Source organism: Dendropsophus ebraccatus, chromosome 5 (assembly GCF_027789765.1).
Source record: "Dendropsophus ebraccatus isolate aDenEbr1 chromosome 5, aDenEbr1.pat, whole genome shotgun sequence".
Classification (NCBI taxonomy): domain Eukaryota; kingdom Metazoa; phylum Chordata; class Amphibia; order Anura; family Hylidae; genus Dendropsophus; species Dendropsophus ebraccatus.
The window spans coordinates 64248807-64272997 of NC_091458.1; the positions used below are offsets into that span (position 1 = coordinate 64248807).

General features: G+C 40.5%; 1 protein-coding gene across 2 annotated transcripts in view; it reads right to left on the minus strand.

Moving 5' to 3' along the window:
• Positions 1-24191, minus strand: part of LRP1 (LDL receptor related protein 1) — a 217407-nt gene that overhangs the window by 37464 nt on the left and 155752 nt on the right. For both annotated transcript variants that reach the window (XM_069970390.1, XM_069970388.1), the window contains exons 31-57: positions 21777-21871; positions 21377-21526; positions 20446-20586; positions 20210-20335; positions 19647-19778; positions 19167-19301; positions 18414-18543; positions 18190-18316; positions 17312-17463; positions 15533-15657; positions 14909-15280; positions 14215-14404; positions 13693-13897; positions 11012-11204; positions 9921-10043; positions 9614-9742; positions 7852-7971; positions 7374-7487; positions 6435-6584; positions 6156-6278; positions 5157-5273; positions 4947-5075; positions 3852-3974; positions 3451-3591; positions 2990-3177; positions 1761-1953; positions 1297-1382 (exon numbers count right to left, since the gene is read on the minus strand). In XM_069970390.1, coding sequence (XP_069826491.1) covers positions 1297-1382; positions 1761-1953; positions 2990-3177; positions 3451-3591; positions 3852-3974; positions 4947-5075; positions 5157-5273; positions 6156-6278; positions 6435-6584; positions 7374-7487; positions 7852-7971; positions 9614-9742; positions 9921-10043; positions 11012-11204; positions 13693-13897; positions 14215-14404; positions 14909-15280; positions 15533-15657; positions 17312-17463; positions 18190-18316; positions 18414-18543; positions 19167-19301; positions 19647-19778; positions 20210-20335; positions 20446-20586; positions 21377-21526; positions 21777-21871 — 4009 coding nt within the window. The remainder of the gene's footprint in view (positions 1-1296; positions 1383-1760; positions 1954-2989; positions 3178-3450; positions 3592-3851; positions 3975-4946; positions 5076-5156; positions 5274-6155; positions 6279-6434; positions 6585-7373; positions 7488-7851; positions 7972-9613; positions 9743-9920; positions 10044-11011; positions 11205-13692; positions 13898-14214; positions 14405-14908; positions 15281-15532; positions 15658-17311; positions 17464-18189; positions 18317-18413; positions 18544-19166; positions 19302-19646; positions 19779-20209; positions 20336-20445; positions 20587-21376; positions 21527-21776; positions 21872-24191) is intronic.

The window sequence follows — 24191 nt, forward strand, 5'->3', positions numbered from 1 at the left end:
GATTTTTTGCGGCCGCTATTCACTGAATAGCAGCCGCACAAAACTGACATGTCAATTTCTTGCGGCGCCGCTAGGGATCGCGGCTGGAGTGTATACTAAGTGTATACACTTTGGCTGGGATTCCTCAAAAGGCAGCACTACGTAGGTTGCGTAGTAATCACGTTGTTGTTACAACGGCCGTGATTACTACGGAACTTATGTAGTGTGAACATAGCCCTATGCTGTAACTTTTCAGGCAAATGTACATAAAACAGAGAAATTGTGGAGGGTTTCCTTATCACAAGGAGAACAATCAAACTACATGCAGCGCTGTGAGGTAACATCACTAACCATTAAGCCACTGGCTTATATACAACGGGTTAAGACACTGGAGGAAAAGAAAAGGAAAATAAGGGGAAAAAAAAGCAGAAAAGCTATCCACCATGCTTAGTTATAGCCAATATAATTTATATTAATATAAACAATAGAATCCACTGTTCCATATTGTAATATCTTCTTCTATTTTTCTATTATTTTAATGCAATTTTAATGTTGGACACACACATGGTGAGTGTCTGCCAATTCTGCCTGATATCACTACTGAACATTGCCAAAAGCAATAAAAGTCCAACTGGATTTTCATTTCAGAAAGATAAAACATGAAGACTTCAATCTGTATGTATGCCGTCAGTCACCGACCACACACACACTGAAGATCAGAACAGTTTATATTATTCCCTAACTGGGAAGCCAGGTAAGTCCAGCAGAGTAACCCACGCAGCAGAGATTGTTACTCGGGAATCGGCCATGTGAAATGGTTGGGTAACCTTAAATTGCAATGGTATACCAATATAAAGCTACATAAGCTAAGAAGGCAAATGCTAACAAACATTTAGGCTGGGTTTAAAACTGTACTTGAATTTCCACCATTTTGCAGAACAATGACAAAAATATTGCCTGTGGGTCCTTTAAATGCTCGACATGAACAGCGCCCAAGAGAAACGCCAAATGTAGCCTCCAACATAGATATGAACCCAGCATTGGGTAAGAGATATAGGACATATTGATTACCATATTAAATAGTGCTAGTGAACACACTAAAGATTCCCAGAGTCTGGCCAAGATGGATCACATGGCTTGTATACCTTTATTCAGACATAACAAATGTTACTCTGCTAGCTCCAACCCTCTTGAGCAGCGCAGAGCATACAGCATAGACCTTCCAATTATTGTATAGACGCCATACTAATGAGACTTAATAGGTTACAGAGGACTGTCCCATGGCATATATGTATATAGCAATATATATTCCCTCACCTGCTTCAGTAGGGTGTAATTGGTGCCTCCCAGGCTCAGTTTTCTCAAATAATATCGGTTGGCAAAAATTAAGAATGGCTCTTCCACTATTAAGAAAGAAAGTCCAAACTCAGATGTAAAATATAACCACAAATTCATAAACTGGTGTTATACATTTATAAAAATAACAAAGCAGACAAAAAATTTCCTAAAACTTCCCAAACTATAAAAAAAAAAATAAACTGCTTCAGTTCTGGCAATAGAACGGGCAGAAATGCCAGTGTCCAGAGGAGCATGCAGCCCTTGTAAGCTGTGAATGTACAAAGTCGGGATTATACACCCGTTCTAAAACGTGTAAAGGACTCTCTAATAAATAAGTACAATAGAGAACTGTATTACTAAAGGTTCCTTTCAAAGTTCCAGTTGGGAAAAATAATCTGAAACCACAAAAAATGTTTTTAGCTTTGGGAGTTAGGTTTGCTTACATTCAGTAGTACTGGCCACTTTGCAGCTTGTACTGTCATTTGCACGCATTTCGTAACCCTCGATACACAGACAGCGGAAGCTTCCAAATGTATTGATACACCTTTGGCTGCAAGGGTAAGTGGTGGTGCACTCATCAATGTCGACACAAGTTTTACCATCATCCTTTAGCCAAAAACCAGGACGGCACCTGCACTGTACGGGTGACAAAAAGAATTGTGAGCTGTAAGAAATTGTAGAATTATCTAAATTACTAATAAAATACATCAGTACAACCCTGCATATATACACAACCAATTTTTAGAGCAACCACATAGAGTAAAATAGATATAGCAATGTGTTCCCTTCTAGGCTGCTCCCAGCCGCCTGTGCAGGGAATACTGCTAAAGGAGATGCCTGGAATACTGATGAGAAGCCCTATCTAGCCATAGGCTTATTACACCCCTCTTCGCTGCTTACAGGTCTGCTTTAAGGAGAACATTTAAAAGAAGCCTATTCCTTTGAAGACACTATCAATTATACATAATGTTATACAACTGCACATGTGGAGCAGAAAAAAAATACAGTCTGGTAAAAGAAAAGATTCAGTAAAACTATTTCTGCTCTTTCTGGGCTTAAGGGTCCAAATGGGAGATCTCACTGAATGACTGTTCTCTGTTAAACAATCACTAGACTCCCTCTGCATCTCCCTCTGTGCTGGGAAAAGGAGGCAGTTCAATACTGAAATTCATGTATATTGTGGGTGTACATCTTGCCTCAGCTGCCTTTAATAATATTCAGTGATATCCTTTACAGCTGCCACATAGACCATAGAAACTACAGTCTGGAGATAAGCCACTGACTTCTATGGGAGAGTTTTCTAGGCATGCTCTGTGACCTTTGCAGAGGTTCAAATGCAGGGAGGAGGAGGGGAGCTGTGACCATCACCTATTGCAAATGGCTTGATACCTTATTCGTATGGGAGGAAAATCTGAAAATAAATCTTTACAGAACATGAAGTGTCAGCTTATTATTATGCCTAGTAGCCAGAATAAAAACTAACATTTCCACATAAAAACTTAGGCTATTTCCAGATGACACATTCACTTTGAGGGTTACATGATCCCCTAAACCACTGGCTGGATATTCTCCTCATTTCAGTTTATGTGTACAGATTTCATTTGGCAAATATATGCGAATATTTAAACACATAACCCAATTTTTTCCCTTTCACCATGATCTGATGTGTTACCTTGTAGCCAATCTTAAGGTCCTCACATTCCTGGCTGCAGCCGCTTAATCTCTTGTTCTGACACTCATTGATGAAGCAGTTCAGCTCGTCTGAGCCGTCCCCACAGTCATTGTTGTTGTCGCACATCAGATGCTCAGGGATACACTTGCCATTTTTACACAGGTAAAATGTGTCATTGCATTTGCCCTCTGCAGAAAGAGAGAAAATAAATCCATCATATAACAGAATTTCCTTTATCTTCCAACTTTGTGCAGTATATCATCTCTGGTGCATATGGAGAATATTATTATATATATATATATATATATATATATATATATATATATATATATATATACATACATATACATACATACACATACATACACACACATATACACACACTGTGTTATAATATATATCACACTCACGCCTGTAATTTTGTAACAGTATTGGGCACTATGAACATCTCTGTATCTTACCAGTGCTGGTACAACGTGGATTTTTCGGTGCCTCGTCTGATTTATCATGGCAATCAAATTCTCCGTCACATTCCCACTGTTTATTTAGCAAGCATCGGCCATTGGCACAGCGGAACTCCTCTGGACCACATGTAGGGTACTCTGGTTCCAGAAAAAAAGCCTTGTTAGAAAAGCTGATCTGTATATTGAGATGTGCTCTATTTTGTGATCTATTATTATAAATTAATATAGTCAATCTAACTTTGTAGTAAGTATTACAGGATGCAGGCACCATTTGTATTATAAAGTCAACCTTTTTATCCTGCCATTTAAATGGTACAGATTCAGGCCCTGCCATATATTAGGGTTTTGTTTAGCGGCACGTGTGCACCGCTGGCGGCTCCTCCGTGCAGAATACTTACCACACTCAGGAGACTCATCTGATCCATCACTGCAGTCAGCATCATGGTCACATACAAACTGCTTGGGGATACACTGCTGGTTCTGACACATGAATTCTTTGGAGTCACAGGTATTGTTGAAAACTGGAATCAAACAGAAAATAAATGTATCAATTACATTTCTTTCTAATTAACTAGTTTTTAAACATGAATGCTTTACCTATTTAAGTTTATAGATGGTCTGTTGTCACCCAATGTACCATCTAACTAAAGTGTTACTATCAATAAAAAAACTAAACTATTTATCTTGCAGGCATAAATCAAATCTATACCCACTCCTAAGCAATGTGCTGCAACGCTTGCGTCAGGTGCAGGGCCGGACGGCTTTACTAAGAGATGTGCGCCTCTGAGTTAATCCGGCCAGGAAAAACGGAGCGGGGCTTTATTGATGACTGGTGTATAAGTACTTCAGTCTTTATAAATGTCCCCCTTAGACAGTCTCTCTCAGTCTCTCTCGCTACAAGAGATGAATTCTAGAGTAACTCAATGGAGCTCTTCTCTTGCAGTGAGATGGGGAGTGAAGCACTAAGCCAAGTGTTTCTCCTGTTTCACTCTAGTGATCAGAGAAGGGGGAAGGGGACCCTAACCAAGCAAAACTTTGGGCACATCAAAACATTTTTGAAATGATAGTAGAAGTAAGTTTAAGTAAACGCACATGTACTCTCATGGAGGCTTAGGGCATTACCAATCCATTTCTTTTTAACAGCAGTTGAACAGATTACCTCTGACCATACTAAACAAACAGGCCTTGGAAAAAGCACAACTACTTTCCTGCAAAAGCAGCACCACCCTTGTCCTCGGGTGGTGTGTGGTGTTACAATAAAGATCCTAAACTGAGGACAGGAGTGGTTTCTAGAGGGGGAGGGGAAGCAACCAAGTTTTTTTAGATCATCATCAATGTACACAACGAAATCTGCATTATAAAAATGTGGAAAATTTATGAAAGATAAATCTGTTTTTCTTCAGGAGTGGTCTATTCAAGATGGTCTTATGGAAAGGTTTTTACTGTATGTAGAACAGTTTGGGGGGGGGGGATGAAATCAGTCATTTACTCACCACAGCCAGCATGGACGCTTTCATCTGCCCCATCCTGGCAGTCTTTATCTCCATCACATAGCCAGCGGCGTGGTACACACACATGGGTACTGGGGCATTGGAAGGCTTCAGGGCTACATGTAGCAGATTCTGAAACAAAAAAAACAGAGCACTACTGCCAACATGTATCTAATGAAGAATGAGAAGGCAAGAGCGTGGTTACTGACTTACGGCAACGGATGTCCTCATCAGATTTGTCACCACAGTCATCAGATCCATCGCACACCCAGTGCTTGGAGATGCAACGGTGGTTATTGCACTCAAACTGCATGGAAGTGCAAAACTTGTCTGTGAAAGGGAAACAAAATCTGTGTCATTCTTTTGTTAATTCCTTGGGAAGTAAAGACAATAGCAATGATGTATCTCCAAATTTTTTTTGTTTATTAAGAAGTGTACATCACCACAGGGTATAATATACAAGCACGACAAGAAGAGAAGGCACAAACCATCATAGTATAATATACAATCATGACAAGAGGAGACAAGGCGCAACAAGATGGGGAGGATTTATCTATAAGAAAATCAGTCCGGGAAACTGTGGGTGGGGCCTTGAGACTGGTGTATAACAACATCTGAAGCATAAAAACCACCTAACATAATATCTTAGAGATACTGTCGGGGGGGGAGAAGGAAGATGCAACGAGACCACATATTTAACTATATACTCTATACTCCATTGGTCCACTGGCTTGTACTGTCGCTATGGGTCCTATTACACGACCCGATATGTGGCTGAGTATGAAGGCAAAGTGGCAAGCAGCGCTCACTTGCACAACCTCTACAAGGCACAAGCAATCTTGAGCGGGGCCACATTAATGATAGGTGTGTTTGTGCGACCATAAATTATTTGTTTACACAGAGAGATGTACGACCAATAATGATTTAACCAGCCGCACAAAACATCAAAATCAGCAGAAGAGCAGAGTTTAGCTCCCTCATTGGCTGATCATTGGCCCTTTAACATAAGCAGATTATTGGTTGGATGAGCGTTCCTATAGATCAATGAAACCATTCACTTAGGGGTGCAGGGTTTTATATCAACTTGTTACCCCCTATCCTTTGGCTATCCTTTTAAATATTTTTTTAATTTTTTTTTTTTTTTGTAAAAAATACTTTTTCCCAACCATGGATTTTCAGAAGAATTCTGTTTGAAATTACTCAGTTGCTTACCACAATGGGTTTCATCCTCCCCATTCTCACAGTCATTCTCCTTATCACAAGTCCAGCTCATAGGAATGCAGCGCCCACTTGGACAGGCAAAATAATTCACTGGGCAACGTGGTTTGCGAATACCTAGGGAAAATTTTAAATATGTTCAATTACCTTTCAAAACCCACTAACAAATACATTTACACTGGACGTGACCTCCTACTTTTTTGTAGTTATTAACATAATTTATACATCCTTTTTAAAAATTCTATATATTTTAATGATGTTAATTTATTTAACCTGGGCAGTTCATCTCATCAGTGAAGTCTCCACAATCATTTGAGCCATCGCAGACCCAGCTGGGGATATAGCAGAGAGAGGTCTTCTCACACTTTTGAAATGTTCCTCCTTTGACTCCCAATTTGAAGTAAGTGCTGCAGTCAGTGATGTCTAGGGGCAAAAAACAAAAAAGCAATTAGAATTGTATGGACATACTGTATAGCTGGGTGGGGTATGGATACACGAGTAGAAAGTGTATGGACACATGTGGAAGGGTGGTATATGCATATATAGTGGGGAAACCTATGGACATGAGGATGGACAACATATGGACACATGGACAAGCAGTGTATGGATGGATAGTGTGTGCATATATGGATGGACAGCATATGTGCATATGGAAGAACAAAGTATGGATGGGGAGTTTGGGGACACATGGACAGGCAGCATATGGTGGGACAGTGCATTGAGACAAGAATGAGTGGCTTATGAGCAAGCAGTGTATAGATAAATGGATAGAAAGCACATGGAAACATGGATTGGAAGAGTATGGACTTATGGATGGGGAGCGTATGGACAGAATATGGATAAATAACATGAGCACCATATAGATGGGCAGCACATGGACAACGTGTTGACATAAAGATGGACAGCAGACAGCATATGGCCTCATAGATGAGCAGAGTATGAAAATATAGTTGGACAAATGTTGCCAAAACTTTAGTGACAAGACCTGTTTGCAAAAATAATCTTCACGTACAAGGTTAGTGTTAACCATATAGTAGCTGACAGTTACTACAGTGTAAATTTCCACTCCACTCCACTGGGTACTGCTAAAGATAACTAGAGCTGTACATCCGAAAGACTTGAGAAGTCCTTGGCAGCCCTCTGGTCAAGAATGGATAGACTTTGGCCCACAGCTAGAGACATGTGCAGATCTACTATGATATTATTACTTACTGCAATTCATCTCATCGGTGGCATCATCACAGTCAATAAGCTGGTTACAGCGACTTGAGTTACCAATACAGCTTCCATCCCGGCAGCGGAACTCTTCTGGGGCACATGAGGTCTCTGTAATATACAAAAAGGGTCAGAGAAGAATTGGTGGTAAGACCATTTAATAGTAGAGAGGCGAATTTACTATTTTGAAAAGCGGCATCCATACGATACTTTTGCTATGCACGTCTCAGTTTCATGAATTATTTATGAAGTACTGGAACATTTTTATAGTGCTTACAGATTGCTATGTGCAGTCCCGATAACAACATCTGGTGCTAATAACCGGACTGATGTTATCCCGCTGAAGTGTATCAAGTCTGTTTTACAAAACTTTATATGACTCTACGCCCTTATGTAAGCTACAATTCTCTGCACTCATAACATAATCTGTCTGAAGTAGCAACACAGGGGTTAATAGCTGGCTGGACATACTCACTGTTGCAAGATATCTCATCCGAGTTGTCACCGCAATCATCAAGACCATTGCACCAGTTGGCAGTGGAGATGCAACGTCCATTCAGGCAGTGGCGGAAGCCCTTCTTGCACCGGCGATTAGCTGTAGACAACAGGCAGTAAACAATACACCATGTATTTTATTACCTTCATGATCTTAGTCCTGTAACACCCACGATGCTTATAATGGGACTTTTAGCGAGGTTGACTAATGGTTAACAGAGATACATATGGGAATAATTATTATTTCACAATGGGGGAAAAAGCGAAACAAAAACCTGCACATTGTGTTCTGTATACTACTTGTTTTTCATAGTGTTTATGCTTCATAATCTTGAAACACAAGGGAACAATTTAAGGTAGCATATAGAGATCTATAAAAGTCTCATACTACAAGCTACCATAGAAATGGAGCAGATCTTGTAAATGTGATGCAGGAAATGCCTGCTAAGCCTATCAATGGCCACGACAGTGACCCACCGCAGCCACAGATTGGCTGATCAGGCTTTCCCTCTGTTGTATTGAGATGGGGCCAAATACTGGAGATAAGCAGGGACCTGTTGACAGTGTGGGACTGGGGTATCTGGGGCCCAGCAGAGGAAATGATCCTGGGGGCCCACCAATGAAGAACCAGTGAAATAGACATGTCAGTCAGTGTTTGTGCAGGTTCTAAAGGTGGGGGCCCACCGGAGGATCCTCCGGTCCTCTGGTGGGCCAGTCCGACACTGCCTGTTGAGGACAGAAAGCAGTGGTGGTGATTGGTAAGATGAGAAATGCTCATTTATTTACTTGATTAGCCAGTATTTTTTTCCACCGGACATCCCCTTTAAATTACAAACTCAGCACTGCTGCATCTGTATTTTAAGACTCAAGGTACTTCTTGTGTTGGGTCAGTGCTCTCTTAAAAGGGGTATTCTCATCTGGATTAGTTATGCCCCAGGATTAGTATGCACAGGATACGGCATAACTAATTGAGATTCATTTCCTATGGAGCTGAAAGCTGCATTGGACTGTGTAGAGAATGGATGAAGCAGTGGCACACACACATGGCCCACAGCTCTATTCAGCAGGGATTTAAGGGTGCCTGTTCTCAAGAAAGCATATTGTTGATAGGGCATAATTACCCAGATTGGAATACCCCTTTAAATAGGCACTGTCACTACAAAATACCTTTTGACATGTCATCAGATGTACCAGAACAAAGCACCAATGGAACATGCTCCAACAGTAGATGGAGTGGAAGATGCACACCAGTGGGTCAGCAATACCAGAGGCAGACAGTGTCACTTCTAATATAGGTAGAGCCCGACAGCATCCAAGTAGATATACATATACGTATGTATGCTTGATAAAGAACACATTGATTAAAACATTGCTTATTACCTGTACCTGGACATGTGAATTAAGCCTTGAATGATCTACTTGGATGCTGCTGCACTCTAACTAGATTATATATACAAATTCTGTTAATATTTTCTCATAGACTTACTTTGAAAAATATTAATTGAATGCACAGCCGGCTAGTGAGTGGATTGCACTGCTGCGATCTCACCCCGGCTATATCTCCTGGTGTCAGGTGTCAGAAGTGAGACCCTCTGTGATCAATAACTTTTGACATGTCTGATATGTCAAAAATTATTTTTAGTGACAGGTACTCTATAAGCTCTCGGTCATCATGAATAAAAATGGACAATGAAACTTTTTTTTTTTTTTTAGAATATTCACTTTTGTCCAAGGAAACTCACCACAGTAGGAGTGCTTCTCATCTGCCTTGTCTTTGCAGTGAGCCACAGTGTCACATGTCAGGCTGTAGTTTATGCAGTCACCATTCCCACACTCAAACTCATCATGTGGGTTGCAGGTGGAGTTCTGGGCTGTTCAATAAAAGACGACAGATAAGTACACAGTGTAGAGTATTTAGCATCAAGCTCTAAGAGTTATAAACTAGTACAGAGATGCTGCTTTTATATTCCACATCTTCGGGCACAATTACCAAGAAAGTAGCTGCCTGCTGGAGCAATGATGTAGTAATGTAATAATTATAGGCAATACCTTTACATGTGAAATCCTCCTGTAGAATCCTATCTCCTCTGCAGGAGCAGTTCACCCTCCCATCTGCAGTGAGAAGGCAAAGGTCTTGACATATACTGTTGTTGCTGCAAGGAGATAGCTCACCTAGGAAAAAAAGAATCAAATGCAAAGCATTACTATTATATTATGTGCAACTAAGAAAAGCTATGGTGTTCTCTAGATAAAAATAAACAAGTAAATCATATGCCAGTAATACTAATAAAGCATGCAAACAGTCATACGCAACAGTGGTGGGATGTTCTTATTTTACTGTATATATTAGCAGTATATAACCAGAATATCTAGAAAATTTATACAATAAAAATTGCAATATATTTACTAACATATAGGTGGCGCTATGTGCAAGGTGTTCACAACATAGGCCAGCTTTTCTCAGACAAAGGAAACACTGTAGATACAGTCTTATTGTTCTAAACACAGTACTAGGCTATGTTCAGGCAGCATTATTTTTCAGTAAAGAATGGATGCTGATTGCAATGGAATCAGCTTCCGTTCTTTACTGCAGGGGCGGAATTGCATTGAAGTCTATGCAATGCCGCCCGCGGTGTTCACACAGCTTTATGTTAATTCTCATTCTTTAGAACAGGCGTTAAAATAAATCTACCTGCCTATTATTTCCGTAAACATTGTCCAGAAATAATAACTGTTCACACAAAGTAATGTGCAGCAACGGCCGCACATTACATTGAAGCGATTGGCTAATCGATTTGCGGGCACACAAGACTGTGCCCGCAAGTCGATGTTCAAAAAGAAAAAAAAAAAGAACATTCCTGCAGCTGATACAGAGGTATCGGCTGCAGGAACATCTTGAATGCAGCCCAACAGCCGGCAGTTTGACAACGTCCGTTGCTTTGCAATGGACGCTGTTAAACCAAGTCTGAACATAGCCTTATGTTTGAAGCAGGTATATGTTTTTAGTCGGGATGATATACACTCTTATTTTCAGCACTGTCTGGTCCAGCAAGATTCTATAGTCTCTGTTGCTGATACTGGCTGCTTTTGGCCACTGCCTATTGCTATCATTATCAGCAGCAGCATAATTTAGTACTTACAGCTGTTGGTATCATTTGCCACAGCAATAATGCCCATAGGCTGCTGAGGGATGTCCCCTCTCAGGAGTTTCAGGTCTGAGCCATCATATTTATTTGCACGTTGAACTGCTCGTCGAACCCAGTCTGTCCAAAAGATGTAATCACCATATACAGCGAGACCAAAGGGGTGGACCGGATCAGACTTTAATATCCACTGAAATAAGAATAGAGAGAGACACAGACATGAAGCACAGACCCACAGCCAAAACAATAATTACCAGAAAAAAAGCCTGATGTCTAAGGCTCTGCTCAGTGGATATGCTAGGGAAAGCCCCTATTATATATGCCCAACACATCCATGATGCTCTAATAGAGACCAGCAGGGAGTGTACTTTTAGCCCTTACTGGGCTGGTATATGTTACGCCCAGAGGCATGTCCAAAATAAATGCAACCCTCACAGTATATGTATACCTCCAACAGACGGTTCACATTCTATGAAAAAATGTGTTAATACTTTTAGAGATCACAGACATACAGATGATGTGGAGCTAAATGCACTGTGCTTAAAGGGGTGTTATACTCAAACATAACTTTTCATATGTTGCGGCCCATGGTGAGACAATTCAATCCAAGCATTAATGACAGTGAGTCCATCCCAGCATTGCAAAGAAGCTACAAAGTTACAGATAAAGCCATCCAGGGACTTGTTTACATTAGACGCCTCAGAATGGAGGGGGGAAGAGGGTGAGACAGAAAAAAGATCAGACACAGCAAAACAAAAACAGAAGGTTCACACAACTTTTGACTAATATGTATGGGGCCACAAAGTGGCTGGTCTTTATGGTTTCCATCTCATTTGAATTATTTCCTGGTTTGGACTAAAAAAAAAGCTGCATTAAAAACCTATTGAGTGACAAGTGGCTACAGGACATATACAGTAGGTTACCTTCATTTCCTCTAAATGAAACTCAAGATAAATACACTGCAAGCACAGGCTGTTGGGTTCTATTTTCTGTGTTTCACTGTTAGCAACTAATGTTAATAATAATTTAGACAAACTACACTTTCTTATGATAACTTTTAAACTGTCACTGTTTCATTTTTTTGCAGAAATCAACAGTCCAGGCGATTTTAAAGGGGTTATCCAGGGCTACAAAAACATGGCCACTTTTTCCCCTATTATTGTCTGCAGTTCAGGTGCAGTTTGCAATTAAGCTCCATTTACTTTTATGGAACAGAGTTTCAAAACCCCACCCAATCTGGAGACAAAAGTAGGGGGAAAGTGGCCATGTTTTTGTAGCGCTGGATAACCCCTTTAAAGCCATGGCCACTTTTTTCCAGAGGCAGCCCCACTCTTGTCTCCAGCTTGGGTGGGAATTTGCTGCTCAGCTCCATTGCAGTGAATGAAGCTTAATTGCAAATCGCACCTGAACTGGAGACAAGAGTCGCGTTCTCTCTGAAAGACAGTGGCCATGTTTTTGTAGCACTGGATAAGCCCTTTAAGAAACTTTGTAATTGGGTTTATTGGGCAAATATGCCATTATCTGCATTCAAAAAGGCTTTCCCCAGGTCCCCCTACCTCTCTCTCAGGAAATCTCGACTGCTCATTATCAGGAAATCTTGACTGTTTTCCATCAGTCAGGCCCTGTCTGTTCTATGGAGAGGTGAGGGGGGAGGAGGGAGATTAGTCGCCAGCAGAGAACAAAGGACTACACAGCAAAAGCTATGTGAAAGACTGTGTTCAGAGGTCAGAGAGGTCAGTGCTGACTTAAGAGGAGATAGCTCGGTGATGTTGCTGTAAATCAAAGTGTCACTGTCGTTTAAATTCTTTTTGCAGAAATCAATAGTATAGGCAATTTTAAGAAACTTTATAATTGGGTTTATTAACCGAAAAATGCATTTTTATCACGAAAAAGAAGTTTGAAGATCTCCCCCTGTCTTCATAATTGTGTATGGAGAGGGGAGGGGTGGAGAGAGATGAGGCACAAAAACAGGACAACAAAGAGTTAAGTTACAGCTACATCACAGGCTATCTCCTCTGGCACTTACCTCTCTGACCTCTGAATACAGCTTTAATAGAGGTCCAGGCTTTGTAATCATTTAGTTGGCAGCAGAGAGCAGAGAACAATCTCCCTCCTTCCTCCTCCCCCCCTTCCCTCTCTATAGAACAGACAGGGTTGTATCTGATGCAACAAATCACAATTTCCTGAAAAGAGGAGGGAGGGGAGGAGACCTGGAAAAGGCTTTTTAAATGCAGATAATGGCATATTTGCCCAATTAACCCAATTACAAAGTTTCTTAAAATCGCCTAGACTATTGATTTCTGCAAAAAAAAAAATATATATATACGACAGTGACTCTTTAACTTTTTGTTGTCCTGTTTTGGTTCCTCATCTCCCTCCACCCCTACCCTCTCCATAAGAGAACAATAAAGACAGGGGGGAGCTTCAAACTGATTTTTCATGATAAAGATGCATTTTTCGGTTAATAAACCCAAGTTTCTTAAAATCACCTGGGCTATTGATTTCTGCAAAAAAAAATTAAACGACAGTGACACTTTAAGGTCACTCTAGACCGATGCTCTATTGCAACTTTTATACTCCCGATTCACCTACCACAGCTCTGCTTGGATAGGTAATAAGAGAAGTAAATGTCCGATGCTGATAAGATAAATATGGCTTGAACTTTAGACTCCACTTACATGTCTGTTAGTTCCATCATATTCACAGCGCTCAATCTTGTCCAGAGTGGCATCAGAGAAGTACAGTTTCTCTGCCCTATGGTCAATGGCCAGTCCATTAGGAGTGCGGATGTCCCGGTCAATGATTATAAGCACATTGCCACCTGCCAGTGTAGCCCTCATAATACTGGGGTGCTGCTCATTCCAGTTGGTCCAGAACATAAAGCTGTAAGAGAATTATAAAACTTGAACAGAAGTCTGGAAATAATGACGCACCTTACTATGAAGACTGCCAAACCTAATCATTTTTAACTATTCCTAGAGAGAGCAGCATATGTCAGTGTGACATACGCTGGTAAAAAGGAGAAACATCCCATTATAACAAATGACATCCATGTAAATCCCACAGGTAAGTGCAATAAAAGGGGGATCCAAACAGTGCAACTGATGCACAGCGCAATGCGAGCAAGGTCATGGATGAAGGTATGTCTTCTAATGAACCTTGGGTAATAGGGGTAAAACATGCAATGAAGAATCACCTACTTTTGACATTCATCCAGGACAAAGGCACGAGGGTGATCATCTCCAGACATGGTCACTACAGTCTCCCTCTCAAAAGCCCCAAAGCGGCTTTGGTCAACAGTGTGACGGGTGATGGTAGAAGTGGTGTAACTGGTCCAGTACAAGGTGTCCCAGCCACGATGGTACGCCAGCCCCTCCACCGAACCCACATCTGTCATAATAGAGAGACATTTTACTATACATGTGACAGAGTTTTATATAAAACTATATATGGTCATTCTAACATTCAACTGGTCCTACTCCAGTGTAAAATCACTATGAATTTCCCTTTATTCTGTGATCTGTTTTGATACATTTTTTATAATGGAAGTCAATGTAGTACGGATCAAAGTGAATGGCATAGCACTGCATCCATTTTTGCATCCTTTTTTTTAATAAAACGGATACATTAAATTGATAGCATAATCGTGATGTGAACCAGGCCTTTGACTGATAGTGCCCCTACATTAATTTGAAGAAACAAAGAGGCCTCAGTGCTGGTTTGGCACAGTAGTGCTCCTGGCCATCAGCTGTGCTGGGCACTGTCCACCCCATTCACCTAAGTCTAGCTGTGCTGCTGTTCCCTGCTCATCAAATGGGAATACCCTTTAATACCAGTCGATCAGCCCTAGGATGGACTGCCAAGGGGCTTAGAGAATTTAACCAAACAACTTACTTTCCACTACAGTCTTGCGTCCTGTGCCATCATTGTTGATCTGTTGAATGTTTCCAAAATGTATATCACTGTAGAAGATACGTGTCCCTCCTTTGTCACTTTCCCTATAGTCAAACGCCAGGGCAATGACGTTCTTCATGTGATCATGGTCTTCAAAAGGCTTAACAGGAGCATTAAGGCTACTTTCATCCGAAAGATGTATGCTTTTTAGAATGGTTCGTTCTGAATACAAGAGGTAACCATCATACTCTCTGCAGCTTAGACCATTTTCTGCAAGCATGCCATGGGCACAGGCACAAGTACGCTGACGTCCACCACGGTACAAACACAACTGTTGGCAGCCACCATTGTTTTCTGCACACACATTGGTTCCTGAAATGTAAAACATAAGCGCTCAAGTAAAACCCACATCATGTCCGCAGTCTTTACACCCAGAAAGCTAGGCATGTAATATACAAGGCCAAAACATACAGTCGAAAACGTGTCATTGACATAGCCTTCTTTTTCTATAAAGTTTTATGTTCTGTGCCTCTTTACAGCCCTACAGGTTACTATTTCTCTATTACTTCAGAGGAAGTAATGTGCGCTACTATATGATGAATTTATAACCAATAATTTATTTACCCTTTTGTCGGTTTTTGTTGAACACCTTGATATCTTTAAGCTGCACTCCAATTCCGGTTCTCAGAGATACAGATTCGGTAGCATTGTCTTTGTGCCCTCTCTTGATGGAGCCATTAGCATGAGTCCTAAAAGACAAGAGCACAAGTCACAAAACTTCAGAAGTATCAAAAGATCTTGAATCAACGTATATAAAGACCACCTGTTACATATATTGTGGACACATATGCTGCGTTTACACGGAGCGGTAATTCGCCCAATCGATCGTTTAACGATTTTGAAGCAACGATTTGGTTTTTATAACGATCAGCGTTTAGACGAATAAATCGTTAGAAAATTCGAAGAAAAATCGTTGTTGCGATCATTTTTAAGATCACTTAAGGCCATCTTTTACATGGGGTAAATCGGTAAAAAACTGTTTACACAAAGTGATCTGCGAATTTAAGACGATTTAAGAACATGTTGAAAGATCAAAATGAACGATTTCTCGCTCGTCGTTTGATCGTTTGCTGTGTTTACATGGTACGATTATTGCTCAAATGCGATTGTTTATGCGAAATTTCAAACAATAATCGTTCCGTGTAAACGCAGCAATAAGTTAAGCCGTTGTATCTAATTTCTAGTCATGTGGAAACATTTCCTTATTTTGTGCATTGTGTCCAACCAGTTATATCATTTTTCCACTTTTACTGACAGCTTTCACCATATGCACTCGGAAATGCTCCCAATGTATATGCTGAACACATCTATATGGCAAGGTGCATTTCCAAAGTTCTTTGGACATACATTGGACAGGTATGTATTAGCCTAATGTTTACAATCAGGCCCATAGGTTGAGGATTTTCCTGGCATGGATACCACATGAACATAGGACGGGATGTAAACAGAGTATAAATGCCTTGGCCGGTAAGCAACAGAATCCTTGGGTTATTTTGTCTCACAAATGAGAAGACAGGGTTTACTTTTTCTAGCAAGCGTCTTCCAAACTGGGGTGTATACAGCAGGGCCAGGACCCCCATGTACTAAGAAACTGCCCTATGAATTGTTGAGAATCTGAAAATACATTCAGAAAATAGGCTAATAAATATACACAAAACTGAAACAGAGAGATAAAAAGGCAACACATAACATGCCTTAATACTGCACACTTTGTGAGGTCATGACTAGTGATGAGCAAACTTGTAGAAAGTTCAGATTTGGCAATGTTCGTTTTCCAGGAAAACATGGACACAACCTGCGGCTGTATCCATGTTTTTCATGACTCCCTAGAGCTGCATCCAACTTCTCTTTCAGCAAGTTTGCTCATCACTAGTTATGACCTGATGAAATCTTCAATTGAGCAAATCCTAGGTTACATAGGGGTCCCATCTCCCTCTATATGTCCCTTATTTTGAACTCCTGTGGATCTTGTGGATTGGGGTTTCATTGCAGAAGCTCATCTATAGTCAATATCTTACCAGCCTGCACATAAAGCCCTTTTGGCGTACCCTCAGCCCATGTGTAATATGCAGGATAAGACATTGTGGTAATTGTTATGTTAGCTGGAAGGGTTGCGGCTGTCCAGCTAGTAAAGCAGAACATGTCTTATAAAAGACGCCATCATATAAAGACACAGTTAATAAGTCTCTTCATTACTGTAAATAGGCAGCACATATTCCTATTACTCATTGCTATCCCCAGCAATACAGGACATTACCATAGACTGTAAAAGAGAAATGTGCTTGACAGGTGGAAAGAATGCATTAGAAAAGGGACACTAGGAACATCTGCGAGAATCCTCACCTGTCACTCCAGTAGATGTAATCTTCAAAGACAGACACCGAGAACATGTCCATGTTGTTGTTGGACAGTACAACCTCTCTGTTCTTCCCAGTTTCTAAATCAATTCTCTCAATTTTATCAGTGCGAGCATCACACCAGTATAGCTTTCCTTCCTGTAAGACAAGAAAGGCTAACATTTGCCACTGACCACATACACCATATATTAATATATACAATCTGAAAGGGTAAGCCACTGCACTGCCCCACAATATGTCCCAGAAAAGCAATAACAGGATTGGTTATCCAAAAATAAGAGTGAGCCCACCTATACCGAACAAATAGGATATATGTGAGTACTATAGAGCTAGACATAAATTGGTTCATAAACATGATCAATCAGATCAAAATAATTCAGAAAATGACGTTCCAGTTTGAACTGATTTTTGTCTACACTGATCTAGTACAAGAATTTACATTTTGACTGGCTTGGAAAAGAGTAAGCATAAAGGAAAAGTTTCCAATTTCACTGCCACCTAATGTGTGACACTTGACAACATAGACATTTCTAATGATCCAGCCCCCAGCCACCCACTGTGTAAGGAATTACGACAGACTCCATTCAAGCTTATAGGGCCCTGATGTAGTTGTCTGCACAGCAGGTGGCCAGAAGCATCACTGTAAAGGGAAAATAGTAAAACTGTAAAGAATGGTGAAGGTCCCAGCAGTTCCCACCATTGACTAGAGTAAGTGATGACATAACCTGGCAATATGCCCTCGCTTACATTAGAAAATACAGCATGAAGTTATGTAAGTGCTTGTGTAAGACCGTGATCTTGAAGGAGGTCTTATTAATTTCTAGTAGACCATGAGCATTTCATGACAAGTGATAGATCTCATACCTCATAATCTATTGAGACTCCATTGGGCCAACTGATACTGACATCAACCAGAACAGTTCTTCCACTTCCATCTAGGAATGACCGCTCTATGCGTGGGAATTGACCCCATTCTGTCCAAAACAGATATCTAACAGGTCAAAGAGAAAAGGAATCAAAGTAAGTAAGAGAAGCTAGAACACAGTCAACATCGACAGAGATTTACATTGAATATTTATGTGCTTTACCCTTTCTCTGGATGCACAGTAATGGCCCGGGGCTTGTCTAGTCCTTTGGATATGACAACATAGCGGAAGGAGCCATTTAAGCGAGCCACTTCGATGACATCAAAGCCTTGATCTGTCCAGTAGATGTTGCCTGTGAAAGAGCGAGCCACATACATTGTCAGTCAGAGACAAAAAGGATTGCAAACAGAAGAGTAACCCTAGAGATTGTACTCCTGGGCTTTTTTTTCCCCATGGCCAATCTTATTACAACCACCCATATTATGAACTCCTGTGCCCAATCACATCCAGACAGTAAGGTACCCCTGGAGAATGCCAGGTCTGTTCCTATGAGGAATCAATACTAAATCATTTCTTCATGTCTTGTCCTATGGCTTTTAAAAGGGAATCTACCACCACTTTTGGCCATATGAAACTACTGTCACTGCTAAAGGAAACTTTCAATGCAGATGCACTGGGCCGTTGCCTTACTAACAAGCCCCATTTGCCCCTTCACAATGACATGGAGCAAAAGCGATATCTCATGAGCAGTACAACTTTAAGATTTTAAAAGACATTCCAATAACATTTTGTCAAGTTCTATGATAATACCAAAAAGAGTCATAAACACTAGTCATAATCTTTTTTGAACACACAGCATTAATAGCTGTGTGTAAGAGTTCATGTATCTGTAATCTGGTCCATCAGGAAATATATAAAGGAAGATAATACAGACAAGAATGGTGTCATGGTAGTAAAACGATCCACAACCCCCACCTGCTATCCAGTCTACAGCAATTCCCTCCACTCTGCCAATGCCATTAGTAACCACGTCTTCTCGCCAGGTCTGGTCTCTCTTGGCTCTGCTGATGGTGCTGAGTCCCATGTCCACCCAGTAGATTGTGTCATTTTCTACATAAACATAAGAGGAATTACTGATCATGGTGAGGTGTTTTCACAGCACTGGTGTACATTTTGCTAATAACACATACAAATATATATCTACCTCAATAACACACGAACAGAGAAAAAATGTCAAAAGCAAAGGAACAATCATGGACTTGTGCAAGACTCTTAAGAAGAGTCCCCATTTCACCATTTGCTAGGGGACAGACAAGAGTTTATCTATATATTTAAGACACACAAATATTATTCTAAAGCTGACAGGAGAAAAATATGCCAAGTATAGCCGTATAAGAAAGAAATTGTAAAAATCAACTGTTAGAGAAGAACGTCCAGGCTACTAGACGATCTTACCTGCATGGAAATCCATCCCGACAGCCAGAGATGTACCAGAGACTGGAACCAGAGCATCCGATTTATCTGTTGGATCTAATGGAATACCTCGTATCCCTTCATGTACAGAGTACAGCAAGAAGGAGCCAACTCCTGCAAGAGAACACGACACACAATGGGGCAAACTTACTACTCCAAATACACCAGAATGTATTTTAAAGGACGTGACTTATCCATAAGGGGCATTGTATGGATGCAAAAGTGTCTATAAAAAGTTGGTGCAAAATATTGGAATGACCTAAGCCAGCCAATAGGTGGTATAATGTTAGGTAGTCGTGTAAAGATGTGTCAAATGTATTTAACAGGATGAACCACTGTGATACAATTTTGCCTTCTTGGACTTTATTGTACAAGTTTACACTGTATTTTTCTTTCGAAAGTTTTAATAAATTCTCCCATGTGTATAACCAGTATCTGTCAGTGTCACACAATTCAAACTTTGCACCCAACAATTAAGGGTAATTTTCAAATATAAGTCTGTACTGGGATCTTCCTATCAAGTACAGCGGGCAGGCAGCACTCACCCTCACATGTCTGCTGCCCAGTCTTCAGACTATAGCCGGCAGTGCACATACATGATCTTGTGGTGGGGGAGGTAGGAAGGCACAGCTGGGAACAATCTCCATTATTGAAAGAACAGTTGTTGGTCCCTAAAACAAAATTGCAAAAAGCTAAGTGTGCGAGAAAGGAGGAAATAAGCAAGAAAAAACTTTTATAGTTCAATAAAGTGTACAAGATGACACTATGGTCCAGCTGCTACCTTTCTGTATCTCCTCATCATAAACCTTCATATGCATGACTTGGTTGGTGTTCTGACGCAAAATTCTAGGGTCCGATCCATCCTTCTTATTGCAAGTTCCCATCTTGTCAGAAGCATGGTCCGCCCACCACAGTTTGTCACCTAAAAAAAACAGTAAAGGTACAAGATCTAAACAGGATCGGGCTCTACAATCTGAATCAAAGATAATTGTCAAAATCTTAGCAGAGATATTGTGGTAACAGAGAACCAGGTGAATAAGATTTTGGGCAAAACCCAAATATTTTTACAAATTGATCTCCAGAGAATAAAGATAACATACTTAAAGTACTTTTGGTTCAAAGAGCCTTTATACAAAGTAAATGTACTCTTCAGCCAATCATACACATCTTACATTGCTTTCAGTTTAGGATTTCAAGTGTTTAAAGAGTTTCTGTCAAGTCAAAAAGTTTTGATTGCCCGCAGTCTGGGTGTTCAGACCTCCATCGATCTTTACATATAGCTGGGATAAGGGCAGCACTGAGTTTCTCAGGTCATTGTTACAGTATATATGTCTTACTGCATGAGACAAACTGCAATAAAGGTCTATGGAGCTTGTCTCATGTAGTGGGAGCTGGAGCGCATACCAGCTCCATCTAGAGATTGTGGAGGTCTGAACACTCAAACAAACTGATGAAAATGTATGAAATGTCTCTCCAAAACATAAAAAGCTTTTTTTCATAGTGATTTTAAAAGAGGAATGCCCATTTCAGACATTGTTGGCATCCACAGGCTGTGGCCACTTCAACCAGTAAGATGGGGTTCTAGGGGGGAATCACTTTCTAGAGATGAATGTGGACCCCAGATGTACTACCTGCATCTATCAGACATTTATGTAATATTATTTAGCTATACCAAAATGCCAGAAAATTTGAGAAATTTCCAAATTTATTACCCATTATAGCCAGTGCGGTTGCTTTTCCCAGGTAAGTTTTCATAGTAAGAAAAATTTCCAATCCTTTCCCGTTGAGGTTACATTTATTGATGGTTCCGGCGCCAGAACTGATCCAGTAAAGTTTTTTCTCCAGATAATCAATTGATAAGCCTAAAAAACAAAAAAATAATAATATTCAAGGCAACTCATACAGCAGGCACATGTGTTTTCGTGAAGAAAAACATCTGCCAAAATGGTGTGCTGGGAATCAGTATATACAGGTATACTGAGGTTATTCCATAGCTGTAACAGTGCACATAGAGAGTGACAGTGTGAAGGGGACAAAGTTCCTCACATACATTTGAGTGAAGGAATATTACATTTTCACAATGTGAAATGTTAGATGTGAATGCTAGCTCACCAACTGGTCCTTTCTGCCCGGTAAAGAGGACTTGTCTCTCTGTGCCGTCCATATTAGCCATGCTGATGTTGTCACCATCTGTCCAGTACAGCTTCCTGAAAGAAACATGGAGATTATTGTAAAGTCATCCTGGCAGCCACAGGTGCCTAGAATAAGATGAGCCGCGTACATAACACTGAACCCAGACACAAACCAAAACCATTATTCAGTTTTCCAAACCATGACGATCGCCCACCTGTGATGATGGGGATGGAAAGCCAGTCATCCACAAAACAAATAATTGGAACTCTGTAGAAGCACATACAGAGTTAACTTTTTTTTTACTTTATGCCATGCTCACCAAGTTGATGGAGACTGGTATAATACATAAAGTGGGGTGTGGCCAGAGTTGTCACTAGACTGCTAATGCCCATAGTAGTTTAGCTCTTAGCTTTCAGCTCCAGTAAAACGAAATCTGAGCAGTGACTGGCTGCTGTGGGCAGGATACACCAGTATCTATTTTGCACACTTTGATAAATCTGGGACTAAGTCTTGAAGAAAAAAAAATGGAAGTCAATGGGCCTGCCACGGAGTACACCATGGTATATCCTGGGATATTTTTGCTGGTATTCCATTGTATACTGACAATACATTACAAAAACAAAAGATGGATTAAACATAAATGAGGAAATTGAGGAAATGTAGATTTCGTCATGCCGCAGTTGTTGGTGTGTGTTTGTCTGAAAGCCAAGTAAGGTCTTTTCTTTCTTTTTCTGCTAAAAGTTAAAAATTGACTCTCCTCTTCCTCAACATTTTTGACAGTATTTTTTTCACTTTTATCAACCACTTAGAACATAGCAGCTCCTGTTCTCACCTAGAGAAGCGGCTGCTGTTCACACACATGGTGAAGACCTATGAAGTCCCCCACAAAGTATCACTAATGTCTGCAGTCATTTACTTTGTGTAGCAGCTGAAATATATTAATATCAGATTTCCATAGAATGACTTGTATAATGTGCACAGTATTTTATATGGCTTTATGCATTTAGAAGAGATGGCGGTATGAACCTCATAACCTAGTCATTTTGCTAAACGGAGCGAGCAAATTCTTGGACCTGTTTTGGGGTCTGCGTGACATTATCACCAAATCCCATCCACCGTTTCCTCATATTAATTTCCCGTAATGAACCCGGCTCTCCCACACAGATGGCTCTGCTTATTTCCACATTACTGGAAACGACTTTGGTCCACCCCCACATGCAGGCCAGCCAGGGACAGACGTAGTCATATTTTCTTGTGTGCCACTTACAGCTATTCACCAGAGTCCCTGCAGGCAGAAATGCTGAAATGCAACAAGTGTGTTTGTGTTAGAAATAACACTGGGCAACTTCCTATGCTTACTACCTAGGTTTGTATTAATAGTGGAAAAACTTCTACGCAGACAATATCCAAGCCAAACCACGTAAAACCTCCAGCAGACTGCCCGGGGAGCATTTGAAAGGTTCTAAATGTGTTTACGAAAGGCTTTTTCCTTGACTTCACATTGAAAACATCATTTTACAAGCTCTGCGCCTGGCCGTATTTGTGAAATATTTGGTCACTCTGACTAATGTGAAAAATAAATCCCGTCATAGTGCATTGATCTCTCACATGTGAACCCACCATATGATTATTACCATTCAGGCTCTCCAACAGATAACATTTTCCTAGAATGATCCATCAAATTTATAACCAGATTTTCAGGAAATGGAAAGAATTTTGTTGTTACAAAATGTTACTAAGTGTTATCTGACTTATGGTACAATGGTGGCCTTTTGTGGGGCTGCAATACAAGGTGATTTATACCATGCAGAAATATCAAGCAGCCAGATCTGGAAAGTTGACACCAAGGTTTCCTATTGTTTTATTAGGGTCGACTCATCCCAGATAACCCTGAGAGCTTCTTGCTGGCTACTTTAATCTGAGAGCCCTGTAAATAGTTTACTTTGCTATAGGACTTTGGTGCTGTGTGACACAAAAAATGTAGCATTCATTCTCGAATCACAGTCCACGAAACCTGAGCTGTAACTGGCTGTAAACGAGAGACAAAAAGTATGTGTATTGAGAGGTGTGGCCAACAATTCATAAAAGGAAAGGGCTGTATGATTATTGAACCCAGGGCTATGGAGTCTGACTCGTAGCTAGTTTTGGCTGGAGTCGGAAAATATGTACAGACTCCAGCCTTAAAAAAAATCTTTAATATATTTAGAATTGAGTTTTCATATCAATTTTATAAGTTTTGCTCATCAATATATATTATGAGCAACATTTTGATGCATTCTGTAGTAAAGCAGTAACCTTTGTCCTCAATGTGGTGTGTGTGTTTTTCTTTAGTCTTCTATGGCTGCAGCTGTGTGTGTGTGTGTGTGTGTTATGGCTGCAGAGCATTGTGTGTGT